This window comes from Lineus longissimus, chromosome 7 (genome assembly GCF_910592395.1).
Source record: "Lineus longissimus chromosome 7, tnLinLong1.2, whole genome shotgun sequence".
NCBI lineage: Eukaryota > Metazoa > Nemertea > Pilidiophora > Heteronemertea > Lineidae > Lineus > Lineus longissimus.
The window spans coordinates 4141492-4158876 of NC_088314.1; the positions used below are offsets into that span (position 1 = coordinate 4141492).

General features: G+C 40.9%; 1 protein-coding gene across 8 annotated transcripts in view; it reads right to left on the minus strand.

Annotated features, from left to right (window-relative positions):
• LOC135491687 (voltage-dependent calcium channel subunit alpha-2/delta-2-like) overlaps positions 1–16076 on the minus strand; it is a 92143-nt gene extending 76067 nt beyond the window's left edge. For 7 of the 8 annotated variants that reach the window (XM_064777701.1, XM_064777699.1, XM_064777694.1 and 4 more), the window contains exons 1-2: positions 15908–16076; positions 2083–2103 (exon numbers count right to left, since the gene is read on the minus strand). In XM_064777701.1, the coding sequence (XP_064633771.1) occupies positions 2083–2103; positions 15908–15999 (113 nt within the window). In that variant the 5' untranslated portion in view covers positions 16000–16076. The remainder of the gene's footprint in view (positions 1–2082; positions 2104–15907) is intronic. The other variant, XM_064777697.1, reaches the window with a different exon arrangement.
• Positions 16077–17385: the final 1309 nt, after the last annotated feature.

The window sequence follows — 17385 nt, forward strand, 5'->3', positions numbered from 1 at the left end:
ATACTTGTGTAACAATTTGAAATGTCTTCTTACCTATTGTTCGATAGAGATCATGACTTCACGGATTACAGTGCATAAAAGGATCGTTTGTATTCCCTTACGCTCTCCCAGGTCATTTCAAACTTTTCAAATGTTCGAATTACTGATGACAAAAATATCAATTTGTTAGAGTGAAGCCATGGTCGGTATGTCGTAGAATTACTCGACCTTTGAAGAAATGACTTGCCCAAACATATCACTACTCATATCATGAAGGAATGATAATGAGATAATTATCAAGACATTGCTGAGGTAATGAAAAATTAACGTTCGCATTGCGCAATACCTCTATGCACGCCTCGTTGATTTATTAGTCATCAGTTAAAGTGTTATCTCCATGAAGTATGAGATCAATAGATTTATTGTTCTTCCATGTTGTGAAGTCGATAGGAATCTGGTTAGAGCGGCCTGGGGAAGTGACTAGATATTGGATCAGGAGCCATTTAGTGGTTTAAAAGTTCACGACCGATATTGAGCATCGTCACTTAAAGGTCAAAGAGTATTGCACAACAAGCATTAATAACAGAAGATTCTTTTTCTGGTACGGTTTCAACAAAAAAGTTATGTTCATGACTAGAAATTACTGCATTGTGTATCACGAGCAATTAACACCTTCTCGAATTACAAAAAAAACGTTACCCATTAAAGAGATTAAAAAAGACATCACGCCATAGGCAATTTTAAAAACCTCGTGCATTAAGAGATTGAAAAAAATGTGCGCCATGGGGGTTAAAAAACACGTCGTGGCAGAGCATACATCGCTCATCTTTCAACTTGGGGAATGGCACAATACAGCGCTGGGACAAGGGCGCTGTTTGTTATATCACTATGATCACATATGTACCGTAACCTCGAAAATATTATTCCTTCTTCTTTGTTCTAAGAAATGAGTGTCGATCAATGCAGTGTCAGGCCCAAAACCACACAGGTCCAGAACTGCACATAGGATCACAGCAGATGAAAAATAGTGCTTTGTTGAATAATGTTGCCACGACTACAGTGAGAACAGTTAGAATAGTGCATAAAATCACGGCCATAAACACAAAACCTGTCGCATCACATCATATCACATCTAAATTACAATTTAGAAAAATTGTTATAACAACATTTGCGGATTCCCGAATATATAGCACTACACTCCAGAGCAAAGTAGTTTCTAAGTTGATTAATGGTACTAGAGAGTCTACTAAACACGGCGTTGACTGAGCCTGATCATGACCACAGCTCCCAAGTGCGAGGCTCAATTGCACGACCATTGATTTCGCAGCCCATGAGGGCTTTCCTTGATATCTTAATTACAAGGAATGGACGAAATACTAGCCAGTTAATCTATTCTTCTACCCTCTTGTAACGATAATTACAGGAGTGTTGAGACAAAGCAGTTGTGAATGTGATACCTTGGTGGTTTAAGGTTCTCCGGGAAAACAGAATGAAAAAAACCATTTCCAAGAACAACAGAAAAGGATATCAACTCTGTGAAAGATCTAAACGGGTTCCTCTTAAAAGAGTTCACTTGTAAGCCCGTGAAAAACCATAACTTGAAAAACCTTTATTTCTAAGAATGGGCTGATGGTATGATTTGGTGTTCATGCTGATATGAAATATAAAGTTTTGTAGACCATTTCTGTAGACTTTCTGACTCTAAGTTGAGTCTGTTTTCCCTTTCATTTATTCGCAATACGACAAGGATGTTTTTGATTGTAGTAACTAGGAGGAGGATATCAACACACACCACACTACAAAAGAAACCTTCTGCCGATTGCCAAGAAATCATGTAATCATGGAATTTCGATGCTGAATCTAATGCTATGACGTCTGAAAAGGAACAGACGTAATTAGGGTGATCTACGGGTTTTACATGTAGAGGAGGTCCCTGGAACTTAATGGAATGACCATGTGGGGAGATTGTGCACAAGGTGAGTAGCAGAGTTGGGAACGGTGAATGAACGGGTTTGACTTGATCCAGTCAAACTGACGGCGCTGGAAGCAAGTTATCTAAAGCTTAAAATAGGCAGCTAAGAAAACCACTTGCAAAATACTCACTGCTTCTTGAAGCCAAAGAGCCTGAAAATATGTCACTGATTTATTATACAAGGATACAGTCATGAATGTTGTTGATTGGGGTTGGAAAGAGTAGCCTACAGTTGGATGATTTATATTGGTATCTGGTGTCAACTTCATACTTAATATCAAGGTACAACTGCCGGCCATCTCCATTTCAAACAAAGCATCGCTAAGCGCTACCTCCGAACAACCACCGTTGGTCAGTTCAGATCTAGAGTTGCAAAGCCATCTGGTCAGGGATGTCAGGCGATATAGAATTTTGCTCATGTCTCGCAAGGCTTTGACAAAAGTATTGTCATTCTGAGCATTACATCTTCAAAGGTAGCATGGTTTCCAATAGCCGCTGGCCATCCGACATTAGTTAGCATGGAAAGTAATCTCAAAAGGAGTCAATTTCAATGTAAGTAAGCAGTGATTGTGTAGACGGATGTAGCAGTCTTCAGTGAGTCACACTTCGTTGTCCTTTTTACCTCCTCGAGTTGTTCCGTAAACTGATACATCTCACAGTGGATATTATGTTTGTTATTTTCTAACATCAAACCTGCTTTCCTTCATACTTTTTGTCAGAAGATAAGAAATCTCTCACAAGGGATATACTGTACAATCACGTTTCAGGCCAGTATCTATTGATTCGGCACTCCCAATGATTGAAAATATGACAAGTACGTTATTAAACGCATTGGTCACAAATGGACGAAGCCCTTGCTTGGTCTCATTTCTGACATTTGTACACCAGACCTCTTTTTCTTTAATGGTTATTTGTCGAATGATAAGAATCATTCACAATGACAGTACAATGTATATACAGTATTCTTGTTTCAGGGCTGCCAGAGCATTCCAGGTAATGAAAAGATGATTTGACTGCTGAAACGTATTGGTAACGAGAGGACAATGCCTCCTGCTTGGTCTCACTCTTGACATTCAGGAACAAGATCATAGTCATGTCTGGCATCCAATGTTAATGACCACTTTGACAACTGGATCAGAAATGATCAAGTCTTCTAGTGTCCAGTACGATTGCTTGAACGGCAAGAGTCTCATTAATGTTACAGGAGATGTGCGAACACCTCATTCCGGATTCTTCTTTGCTCACAGGGGTAGAACGATAATGATGTAGCCAAACATTTTTTTTTCTGCAGGGGTTACCCGTACTTGTTTTTCTGCCAACAAAGATGGAATAAATATGCATGTGACCATTACAAACTTTTCTTTGTTCTTGCACATTTGTTGCATGGTGTGTACCACTATAATTTGAATTTTTGAAAGGACTTTGCAAAACCTGTTTAAAGGCATTCTGCAAGCCATCATCAGCGAGGTAAAATCGGCCATTTTTATTCTATTTGCTCCGAGTTATCCGGCATTGCTTCGTTATTACCTGCCAGCCGGGCTTACAGCTCTTATCCATCTAGCTTTGCAATTCAGATTTCAACCAGGTTCGAGGCACTTTAGACTATGAGCTATTTGGTTCTCGCTCGCGAGACAGAAAAACAGGGCTTTCAAGATTTGGATGGAATACAGTGATGCTTTGATCAGTTGGCCACGACAGATAGTGGGCTCTGTCCGTCTTGCTTTGCAATTGTAATCGCAAGTGAGGTTTGACGCACTTCAAGCTTTGAGCAATTCGTGGTCTGTCATGTTTGTACTTGAATACATTGCTTTGATCTCACAACTGCACCAGAGAGATCAGATGGATATGACAAGCACGGGTCTTACAGAAAATGGCCTCCTTGCTTTGCAGTTCTAATCATAACCCAAAGCTAGGTCTGAAGTACTCTAACTTTTGCGCCAGTCTTTGGATGTCAACTTACACGAACATATTCAGCAAACTTTGATCTCAGAATCCCGATAGAGAGAGATCAGTTGGCTGTGACAGACAGTAGACATACAGAAATTTTAACAGAACCAGATGACGTTACCCCTTGTCAAAAAATGGATAAAGATAAATACTTATTCTCAATTGACTATAACGCCAACCCTAATCAATGTGCGGTGGACACACAGTTAATGTATCCATACAGGGTTCGAATGCTTATTACTAGTTTTCACTTATCCGAATTGATTTTATGTCAGATGGAAACGGCAGCGCTGCTGATATCTCACCAATATATAGCCTCTTGCAAATGTGGCTACCCATGCATAGCATTGCCGGATCACACGATGATAGGGTGAACGCTAACCGTCCTCGCTATTGTTGCGACATGATTGAATGCATGCTGTGATCACATACTGTAATGCTGATGAACAATAATATCTCGAGTTTTTCTCGGCCGGGTGGAATTGGTAAGATATTTATGAAGACGAGGACAATGTGTGGGTAGTCGCGAGAAAGAACGAGGAGGAAGTAGTGATCGTTGCACGTTATGCAGTGCTCGGTGATGTAGTGTAAATTGATGCTGGTGCGTGTGTCAGACTAAAAGGCAGGGCCATCAAGGCAAGTACTGCCAAGATGAGGTTGACATCTTCCTTACTCCGTTCACAAGTGTACTCGCAACTGACCTCAATGATTCACTCCAGAAACGATCATAGACTATTCACCCCAATTTCACTTCAATGTTTCTTGGTTACTTTGTACCCTTAGACACGAAGTTTTTCCAGAATATGTTCTCATTATACTCCTTAATGTTGATGATGACGACGACGACTACGACGACAGACCACAATGGGTTAAAGAACCATGGCGCTTACTCAGAAGATGGTGCCTCTCATAGATTACCTGGCACTGATGATTGATGAATGAATATCTCGGAGACATTTCGCCGTAGCAATGAACTCAACTGGAGGAGCGATTTAATCGGACGGCCATATTCTAATCGGAGTGTGTACAGGATATTAGTCTGATAGTGTTTACCGTCAGTCTCGAGAGTTTGTTAGAGCAAAACAAAGGTTTGCTCTCTTCCTGTCTCTGGAGTGTCAAATTCATCAGTCGGAGACGAACAAAGATTATTAGTCCTTCCCAAGGATCCAGGAGGATGGTAAAGGATCTGCATTTATAGCAAAGACAAAGAATGCATCGGCCGACATCAATTTTTATAGTTCCCTTGGTTTTCAACCGAATCTCGTACGAACTTGATGCTGATGTAACGATCCAGTGTCGTTTGTTGCATCTCATTCTGTATTTGTGATGTAGGAACCGATTTCAATTCCACGCCAAATTGGTAAGTCCCTTCCGACTTGCTGGGTTTGGTTTCGGAGTATCTTTAACCAGATGTCTTGCCATACAAGACTAACGAGCGACACCAAACCAGGTTTTTTGGTCGGAGTGTTCCTTCCCCTAGTATAGTTGCCAGCTAAGGAGGCCAGACTCCCCAAAGTTGACATACACATTTCCTCCCAGGGTAAAAATGCCTGTCGATACCTCGATTTCCGAGCAAATCTCTGCCAATCGGAGTGTTTACAGGATATTAGTCTGAGAGTATTTACCATCTCCTTCAAGAGATTGTTTAAGAGCAACCTCAGTTTATATGAATATCCTACTCGTGTAATCGGAGAGGTCGTAGGAGACATTGGCTGAAGCACCAAGTTGAGTAAGAAAAGCCCAATAATACCTCTATCATAACCAAGAGGCTATGAAGCCTTCTATATTGCCACCGTGTCAATTAAATGAGCTGCATTGGCCACTCAAATTCGAAGCGTTTTACTGTTAACTGATTAATTGTTCACTGACGCTTACTAAACTGAATCGTATCCCATAATATGGAAGGAAATAACCTTATTATCTAATGGCGTGACATTCATGACAATGACTACACCCTGAGAACATCTCCGGAGAACATGTCTGCCCAACAGACGAGAAGAAGTGTCGATTCAGCAAAAGAATCCAATCGACCAAGGCCCCCGTGAGGACCAAGTCTAACCCTTCCATCGAGTCTTCTTCACAAGTTTCGACTGAGAGAAATGAAAACGATAGCAGTTGGCTAGTTCCTCCTCCCCATTGTATTTTAGCATTCGACCAGTAGTTGCTCGCAGTCCAAATAAGAAGAAAAAAAACGCCTCCTAACCGAGAGATCATGGTTTTTTGGCCCGTGCTGAAAAAAAATACCAGCGTTCATCAAGTAAGAGCGCCAGTAATCAGTTGATATATGGCCAAACTGATAATTGGGAAATTGGTTGACGACTTTCATTGTCGATCAATAGAATTCGAGTGGGTGATACCACAATTTAATACCAACTTTATGGAAATTGTAGCAACGTGTCTGACTAGATTAGCCCTGTTGATGTGATGTGAAAGTGAGACAGTTACCGATTTAAACATTCAAATGATGATTAAGTTATTTGCACTAACTTTTGCAAACTAGTAGCCTTCCTACAGGAAAGGCAATAGGTCACTTGCACTCACTGTCTATAACTTACAAGCATTCATACAATAAAAGGCCACTGGGCCTTTGCACTCCCCGTCTATTACTTTGAAATATTTATACAAGAAAGACAGCTGATCACTTGCACTCGCTTTCTATAACTTGGAAGCATTCATACAAGAAAGGCAGCTGGTCACTTGCACTCACTGTCTATAACTTCGAAGCATTCATACAAGAAAGGCAGCTGGTCACTTGCACTCACTGTCTATAACTTCGAAGCATTTATACAAGAAAGGCAGCTGGTCACTTGCACTCACTGTCTATAACTTCGAAGCATTCATACAAGAAAGGTAGCTGGTCACTTCCACTCATTATCTACTAATGAGAAGCCACCACCGTGTCCATACCCCAAATTTATAATCTCCTAACATTGCACTTCACACATTAGAACCATCACTTTTATTTTTCACTCGGAAGCATCAGCTTGCAAGACACGTCCACAAGTTGTTTTATGGCCCGAGTTTCTCAAGTGGAAAAGAGACTGTCGCTGTTAGTTTGTGTGCGATAAAGGTATCGCTTCGGAACAGATGGTGTTGACATGCAGTATGCATCAGCGAGGATGCAGTTCTCTGGTAAATTATTTTGATGCGGGCGTTTTAGGTGCGGAAGCTTTCACATTTTCTGATGCATTTTCGTAATAAAAGTATTTGCTTGTTTGTGTTCAGCGCTTTCTTCATGTGAGTAATTGGTCAAAAGGATGAGGATCGATAGTTTCCCCCATGCACATGTATTTACACATCGGAGGCGTGACTTGATATATATCTGAAGCTGATAGCAAGTTTCTGGCTCATTTGTTTCTATTAATCATATCAACGTAATCTTGGAACTGAAAATAAACCGATTTCTGACTAACGTCCTGTAAGACGATTTTTCCCATCCCGAGAGTGGTTCCTCTTAAATTTTTCAAATAAACGTAAGGGTATTGGGTCATTGCGAAAAACTGTAATTTTCAAATTTGGTGCAGGTATTTTCCTCTCATCTTCTTCTTTTCCTTATCGTGGTTAACAAGGCATTCCATTGTTTAAACAAAATATGCAAATTGTCTATTCAGATTCATACCAAAAAGGGTACAATGACCCCGAGAAAAGGACATCGATTATCTTCTAAAATAGAGAGCACTAATGGGAAGACCACTTCCCATTTGATATATTGGATCGACCAGGACAATCGAATCCAATCTTGGAAATGTTTTATCCAATTTCAGTGTAAGCCCCCATGCAGGACACAAAATGTAATCATTCGAAGTGTACCCTATGAAAAATGCATAAGATATCCGTGACAGTTTAGAATACAGATTACACGAGATCGTTTTTAAAGCCATTGTTGAATTGGACTGGATAATAAGATACTGGGATGTAAGAAATGCAGTAGAGAACGGTGTACTTCTAAGATTACCAAGTAAAATCCTCTTCACCTGTAGAAATAGCGCTCTGGTGTATCGTTAAGCGGTATGAACATGATGAAAAGCAGTAAAAGTAAAGTCATTTCGACTTTTTACTTGTAAAGATAGCGCTGTTGTTGAAAGTAAGTATAATAATGAAATGATAATTTAAATCATGGTGGCCGTATGGAAAGAATGGATTTTGTTGACTCACAAGGTTTTGAGATTACAGCATTTTCAGCAATACGCCTACACTCTCACAGAAGTGCTGCCTGGTAGGTAGGGTGGGGGTTGGACATCTTAGGTAAAGTTGAGAATGGACATTCCTCTCTCTCAGGCGGTGAAAGGGTAACCTATTGGACAGAAGTGCTGATGAAGAACAATTTGCTTTGCTTCTGATGTTAGCATTGTTAATGTTATCAACCTAATAAACTCCCAGCAACTACCGAACAATGCCGAAGATAGGGAAAATTGTTGAATGTTGAACCGAGTGTCAACGAGGACATTATCAGCTCGGTAAACAATATTTGGTGTTGACATTATTGGCTTTATCAACAACACTTGGCGATTAGTATGTGACTGTAACATGGTGTTATCATGCACAAGGAGTACAGGTGCTATCCTTGAGGAAATATTTGCCACTTACAGATCAATCTGATACAAACAAGCCAGTTTACATACTTAGATAATCCGCGCTATGTACCCACATTGCATTATTAGTATGAACCCACCCTCAAGCACTAATCGTGTTGCGATATATCAACTGTGGACAATATGTGGACAATACTAAAAGCATTTGATATCCTGATAAGTCTATCTTTCATCATCTAAAGATTCGAGGCTCTTGGGTTTTTTAATTGCATTCGGCGTGTAGATTTATGGCCCCGATGTATGTAATGCTAATGAGAATTGCTTAGTAACAGAAGACCCGAGGGCTCAATTTACACATTGTATGGAGTGGTAAATTCATTCTTTTTGTCACGGTCTCCTTGGCGATGTGATGGCTACTGTGCCTAATTATCAAGCTCATCCAAGTATCTGGGACAGCTAAATGATCGAAAGTGGGTCGTAACAGCCCAAATAGTTTAATGATTTGTAAATCTAGCTGACCGTGTGGTGAGACATTGGCCTACTGTTTGTCGGAGTCTCACAGAATGGGATAACATTGTCCTACTTCTGACCTGAATTCCGGGCCTGTCACCAGATTGGCATAGCATTGTCCTACTACTGCATCCCAAAGCATAAGATAACACAGTTCTTTTGGTACATCACATAAGAAGTTAAGCTCGCATTGTCCTGCTGTTGCCCTGCATTCCAAAGAATAAAAGACCACTGCCCAAAGCATCAGGAAATATCATCATTGGGAAGCATTGACCTACTTTCGGCCTGCATATCAGAGAATGAAATAACATTGGCCTTCTTTTGACCTTCATCCCAAAGCAACACTGCCATGAAGAAGCACTGTTCTACTCCTGGCCAGCACTCGTTTGAAATATCGAGAGGAGGAGTATATTGAAAATCACTGGTCATGTCAGGATGCAGACCTCATGGCATGAGCTGACACTGCCCAACTTGTGGCCTACACCTGGCCTACTTCTGTGCACTAAACAAGTCTGAGCATTGGTGGCAGCTGGGTTATTGTGTTTTAATGATTGCGGCAGAGGATGACCAAAGCTACAAATCAACCATTAAACACTTAGGATCAATATCACATGTACATTATGATACTATGGTACCAGACAGTGTGATTTAATGCTTGGCCGTCGGCGTCTACAATCTACAGTCAGGAAGTTGCAGAATACATGTAGCTAGTAAAAAAATATGTCACAACCATAACTTATTGAGCAGCTACCCGGTACGATTACTAATCCTGGGTTCAAATTAGCCCTCACACCCACAAGGCTTAACAGGATAAGGCTATTTGGGTAATCGAATCCTTGTTCTCAATTAGCCTGTCACAGCAGAGACAGCATACTGATTGGCCCATCAGCCCAATCAACTTAGAATCGATAATATCGACTGCCCAAAATCAGGCTCGCGTCGACTATTACTCTTCCCAGAATCACATTCAATATAGAGCTTCTTGCATTTTCTGGGTATAATCAGATTTTGGGCTCATTGCATTTTCGGATTAGCCAGTATCCTACACGACTAATAACTGTAAGCCATTGTGCACGGATAGATATATGAATTAATTCAAACTTAAGTCAGCTAAAGGCTAAAGGCGCAGCAAAATAAGCACAGAGTGTATCTGCCGTCTTCATTCATGCTGTGATACAGCACACCGTTATCATCATTTAATGACAGAAACTTCTGGCGTCAGCGAATATCTGCTTATTGCGAAAACGCCTCTATTTAATTTGAAAAGTTAATTCCTTGGTAATAATCATTTCATGGCAAACGCTCTTGGAATAATGAACCACTTTTTCAACCGAACAGAATCAAATTTCAATCGATTTCTTCTTCAAATGCAATACCAAACCAGAATCCCTTGAACGTGTCAACGCTGGTTGCTGGCTTCAGTCTTGACTAATATAATAAAGGCACAGCCTGGCGTTCAACGCTTCATTTCAAAATTATTAAATTCGCCAAGAGGATGCATTGAAATGTAATAATTTTTATTCGGCCATGTTGATTCAGACAAAGATAGAATGCTCTGAACGAGATTTGGACCGGATGGACTGATGAGCTCACTCGATCGATTTTCACTAACCCAAGGATAGAAACAAATTGATTCAAGGGTCAATCACCTTGAAGTAAACCATTGTAAACAGACAGTTTATATAGTGTTTAATCGTGGATCGAAGACACATTAAACACGTCCTGAAAAGGATCGATACAGAATAGCGTATCATTAGCGGTTTGTCTACAGTGTGCAAACGCCCATCAAAGGAGCTCTGTTAAATTGAGGGTTGGGAAGATCCGGCTTGTGGGTAAACATGGCAAACCTGTGTGATTAGCTTTCTGTAAATATGAGGCTTCTTTCCCTTTCATGAATTGGATGACTTAAGGGGCAGGTCAGAAAAATCGGTGGCGTCGATGATTAGAAAGTTTTGCATTTTGCTTCAGGCTACTTCAAGCGTTAATAAAGCTCCTTTCATTCCTTGGAGGCCATTTTGGCGAGAGCTGGAGATATGAGGTACAGAATGTGCGCAAGCGATGATTGGAACTTTTACATTTTGCTCCAAGCGCTCTAACCAAGATACCTCCCTTCATTTGCGGCCATCTTGGCTCTCCTCGAGACACAATCGCTTGATCAATTGACATCTAATGACGGGGGACAGCCAATATTGGTCAAGGGCATTAGAGGCTATAGCAGACAGGTTAATGGCGGAAGAACCATCACGTCGGTTTAGTTATAATGAAACTTGGTGTGTCAGTATTGGGAAGCAGTGCCAGTCCCTGTTTGGAGGGAATTTGTCAACAGTTTTTCATCCAACCAATTTTCTTATCAGTGTTTCGCAGAAATGGAGCAGCCAGCCTATTTGCATATCGGGGCGAATTCCAGTCAGCGGAAACTTATCTATATGCAGTTTTTCCTCAAACCAATTTTCTTACCTTTTTTTTTCGAATGCATATACGTGTACTGTAGTGCCGGGCGAATTCCAGTGATATTCTATAACTGGCCATGATTCGGCTCATCCATTAATTGCCTGCCTTTCCTGCCAATATCGACTAAAGGATTGATAGATATGTGATGAATTTGAAATTAGATCAATATGGACTTGTGGCGAGGAATATTCCAAGTGTATTGATTAGCGAATTAATCGTGTAAGCCCTGGCAGCAATGTTGCTTGGAATAGTGTGCATCTCGGTATGTGGTTGGTGAATTTATGCTTGGCGATAAAATAATTAGTTTATGGAGAATTTATGACCTTTAGCACATGTAGGGGTCGTTAAATAAATGTCATTTTTTGCTCAAAGGTGGTGCTATATAGTTGTAGCATTAAACGAATAGCCAGAGCTGTCAGTGATACTTCTCGGGACCGAAGACACTCTGTTACAAAGGAAAACGTGCAATGGTGCACGTGCAATCCTGCTCTGGTATCGTATGCACCGCAGACTTATTCTCAATACTAAATAGGAGCCACTAACCCGAGGTTGAGAGGGATAAATTTTAGATTAGAAAATAAACAAAGAAGACTGGCACTGCCCAATTAGTACCTGAAAAGATGTCGCGACCGGTTTCAGCACAGCACTCTTTCCAACATCCGATCGCACTATTTACTTCGCTTACACCAGAAGACAATTTCAGTACAGCTACAGAGCGAATAATCAATCCACAAAAAGCACGATTGCCTTGTTGCATGGCGCATTTCTTATATGTCCGCCATGGAGCACGGATGCAATCTAAGGAATTCTTACAAAAGATCTATTCAATCCATCTATCATCTGCAGCCTAATTGGTATCTTTAATAAAAAGGCACTGACTTCTGACTGTCTTCGGACTTTTAGTCTTTTCGGCCTTCTGGCCGACTCCAAGATAGCAACCGAGCAGTAACTTGGTCTGCCAAGCAGCTAATAGCATAAGTGACCAGAGAGGTGGACCTGGGTTCAGAACAAATTGGCTGAATTTAACCACTTTGATACTCAGGTCAATTCGAGGATGACAACAAATCGTCAAACCTTGTCTGCTGAGCTGCTGGTTGTGTAACAGGTTACAATAGAGGTCGACTTCATCATTCGCATAGGCTTCCCCTAAATTTGCTAAACCGATATTTTCGAAAGCAAATCCAAGGTAAGAAGGTCTTAATGAAATCCTAGTAAAAGCCTCAGTGCTGCGCTGATGACGCACAAGCCTCCGACTGAGATCGCAAACACTTTTTAACGTGCTATATACCAAGGGACTGCCTGTTTGTATGAAGGTGAGGGTTGAACTCATTGGGGCAAGATGGCTGGCTGTGCTGTAAGGTGATTGCCTAAAATAATAAGGCGGATTTGTTCACCTCTGCAACAACATCATTTCTCAAATGCCATTCCTTAGAACACCACTCGTCTCTGTTCAGTACATAGTGATATGTTCCATGGAGTCAGTTGTGAGTGGAGCAATCCCGTAAGGAATGATTCAGATAAACTACAAACAGTTCATCAAATGTTTATTGCTTTTTCGAAATTTATCACTCCATCGAGAGAGACAGACTTCAAATGAATCTGCTGCGCGACACATCGTTCTCCAACTGAACCATTTCGGGACAAATAAACGCTCATATTGTGTGCTTCTGCAAGACAAAGATTTGATGCATGGTTATATGATAAGATTAATCGGAATGCGAACCACCATTTCCAGTTAATCATATGTAGCCTACATATGTAGCCTTCGAGCAAGATCAACGATCAATCAATTCACAGCCACGGCTTCAGACTACAATGAAGATCTTACCAAAACTGAATATTACTGTTTACCTATCTAAAATTTGCAAGACATGAGTCCAAAACCACCTCACAACACTTGGGAAAATCATTATTAGTCATAGAAGTGATCAGCATTTATATATTAGTCTGCTGCTACATGAGGAGGCGCACGGAGGCGAATAGGCACTGTAGTGTGATTAGAAATGACTTCATTTTTGCATCGTACTCAGGCGTGTGTTTCAAAATAATGACACAAAATAAATGGTAATTTCACAGCACTTGACACAGATGGCTTGAGATAAACGTCTGTTGCAATGCAATTCTAGATTTTCCATTACTAATACACCAACTGCACACCAGACAAGTTTATACATTTTGTTGTATTATGCTTTCACAATAGGCCTTTACAGAATGCAGTTATCCGGCACGCAAATAAATGATTCACAGGTCATGCAGGGTGCATTAGTAAGATTGCAATGGAGAGTGTCTGTCAGCGACTGTGGCTGCGTAATATCAATATCATTATTAAGGTTAGGTGGAACAGTACAATTACTGCTCCTGCAGGCATAGAACCGGGGATAGGACTGTACCACCTACTACCTTATATTAAAGTTAAATTCAGATATTTGCCCGTAAACATGGCATTCAAATAAGTATAATGGTGCAAACATTACTTGTCCTTTTAAGGTCCCCTTGCCTGCGCAATGCCATATCACAAGGTATATTTTATTAACAAAATTGAAACGGTAATCTTGTCTTATGTAGTCCAGCCAGTAACCTGGGTGTGATGGCGTAATAAAATCGTTTAGTTTAACGACGTTGGCATTTATACGTGGACTTCCTTTGTGATAGCCATAACCATCAATTCATTACCTTAATTATGATATGATTATTACCAAACGAATCTAACCAAGAATTATTTCACAGCAATTAGGGATTAATTGAGACCAATTAAGGCTTAATACCATCCCTTTCATGTGAGATCCACTGGCAGTGTGCACGCACACGAAGTGCTGTGACAACACAGATAATGTACTTGACAACCAGGATTCAGACATCCTCCCACTGCGGGCATTTGTATCTTTCTAAAAAAAACGAAATCTTTGTGAGAGTGTATTAGGCGTATTACGTGAACCAATCAAGAAATCTAAAATATATTAGCCGAGACATCAGAAGGTATAAACGAAATATCAAAATATGACTTTTATATCTTACCCACCTGGATGAGTATTTTTAGCTGAGCTAGGCAAACATATGAAGGTATATGCCTGCAGGTATTAGCAGCTTTCGCATGTGCTATGTGAGAATGCACTTACAACGAGCTATGTGTATACCTCGGCTAACCTACCAAGTTTTAACCCCCTTTTACCCATTTTGTGTTATTATAGATTCTGCTTGAGCTTGAATATCAGCACTGATTGTTAGGTGGCCAATATAACTTGCTGAAGTAAAGGAGTCGGAGGCAGATACTGTTCCTTGCTTTTCACGGAACTTTTCCAGATCTGATCAATAGCTCTTCAGACAAAGCTTTTGTCAAGGAAGCTGCTTCCACTCGGTAACAGAACGATTGATATTTTCTATTGTAGGCCACATTACAGCCTTTCTGTCTTTTCAATCAGATGCCTCACGATAGGCATTGACTGCATTATTGTCATTACCGGAATGAATGGAAAGTTCACAGCGCGCCATTACGCCAACTAACCAGCACATCGTAACGAGTAGGGTCACCCAACAAGTTAATTATACGGGAAATCATTAAAAACATGATAAAGTTTTTATCAAAATCTGCTTGATACAACTCATACACGTGTTGGAACAGAATTATTCGGCCTATTTCAATTTACCAGATGTCATAATGTCAAAATGTATACATATATGTACAAAGCATTATGATGGCCATGTGCTGTTGACATAAATGAGAGGACATGCAGGTACATGTACCCGATACCACACAATGCCAATACAGTCAATATGAACTGGACAATTAGGCCCACATCGATCACAGTACAAGGCTAAGCACTGTAGATATCACCAGCAGATGAGGTAATATTGGCTCTGGATCGGGATTTGAAGAAAAAAAAGATTTCATATACACTCTTAGAAATGAAAGTTTTTTCAAAACACCTAACTTTTCGGCCATTTTTAGCCAAAACAAAGGATGATCAGCGAAGTGAAGAATATTTAAATGTTGTCAGTATCTCAAAAGATGTTCCCAATTCACAGAAATTGTAATGATTTCTCACCTTGACTAGAGACAATTCCGTTATCGAAGGGATCAGATGTCAGCTTTACCTCATTTTTCGGACAGAAAAGAATTTTAAAGATTTTTCTATGATTATCTTACAATTTATTTCGTTCCTTATACACAACAATGGTTATAGTGACCCATCATAATATGCTGTCAAGGAAGGAGACCAAGGAGACGATATCTATCTCCCGTTTGACAAAACTTATGAAGTGAAAAACTCCATTATATATACAAATGAACCATCTATACCCAGGCTAGTCTGGTATGGTCAGATATCGAATTCCCTATATCGCTCAATATAACCCATACTTACATAACTGTTCCTATAGCTTCATAGATTATACAGCATACCAACAGGATACAAGATTTGAAGTGAAACACACATGGCAATAAGAGTCGACAACAACACATAAAATCACCGATTAAACATTTCCATTGGATAGAAATATGAAAATAAATGATACTCACTCGACAGGATTCGAAGGAAAAGCCATCAGATTAGATATTATTCCAAAAAATATTCCGCAAAACGCGAAACACAGCGTCGCTGTGAGCGCCATTTTCGACTTCTTGACGTTAACTGATGAACGAGGAATTCCCAACCTCGCTCCACGTAGACGGCACCACTCAGACAAGGGATTATCGATGCCGGTTCACGCGAGTCAATTTCTCGATAGCCGATCCAATGCTAGCTGTTTCTTCGGGATCTTTATATAGAAACTATTGATTTTGGATCTATGGGCGCAGTTGCCATGGCGCGCTCCGCTGGGTAGATTTGTGCTATGCCAGCTATCTGAGGGAGTTCAGGTGAGCATGCCTAGCTGTGCATGCCTGGCGGTTGCAGCTCTAACCCCCGAGAAGAGTGGACCACTCCTTCCCGGATTCCTGGAACAGATGTGACATTGTTTGTGTGGATGTCACTGAGGATTGCGTAACTTGATTCTCCATTATTTCGTCTCTAAACATATATACTGTCATGGACATACATCGAGTCGCCATAAGGGCACGTAAGCAACATTGTTAATCACCGATGCGTTAAATTGGGTACTATGGTAACGCCATTCTTTGTTTTTACCAAAAATAGCTGCAGCACTGCATACCGAGCGAGGCGGACGCAGTCCTGGCAATTAGAATAGAAGGTCAAAGTTTACGACCATATGGCTACAGCTGCTGCCCATGAGACAACACGTGAAACATTATCTTTATTCGGGCATGACAGTAAATTCCGCATAGCCAAACGGCCAAGAAAAGGGGAAATTGGTGTAGGAACTTGACACTGAAGGACGGTTTCTATTTTTGACAAGGCGGTTGAGCGCAATTTAGTAGCGAATCCATCTTCGATTAGGTCTATGCATGTACAGTACGGTGTCGTATAAAGACGAAACTGAGAAGCAGGGCTTTGCAATGCTTCTCCCCATCTCTCAGCCGTCCAACTCGCCACTAATCGGCTCTCTGTTTATTACTGAAGAACCGGTATTGACTCACCTGGCCCGAATCTCGAGCGCCACGTGCTGCTTTGAAAGGTACCACAACTGCTCAAGTGGTTGGCTGTTTGAGCTTACTATTTCCAGGGCGCCGTATCATACACCGCTAGGTATCATCAACCACTCACAGAATGAACAAGACCTCAATCTTGTACTGTAACATGAGACGACCATCCCTCGAGTGAAATTGAACTTCCTCAATTATCGTGTGACCCAAATCAAAGGGTCACAGGTGGCCCGACGGGACCTCATCGAGTTGGGTTGACCGAACGAACATCACTGCACTGGAACGAGCTGGGACGTCATACATCATGTTTCGATTTAATACTTTGGATATTTTCGGTTGGGTATTTTGACCCTCAATGTATTGACATAGATCAGCTTCTGGAGAAGTGCGGAGGCTACGCAGTCAACACCGTTCAGTATGGGGGATGTGTAGTTCGTAGTGGTCATGGGTTTATG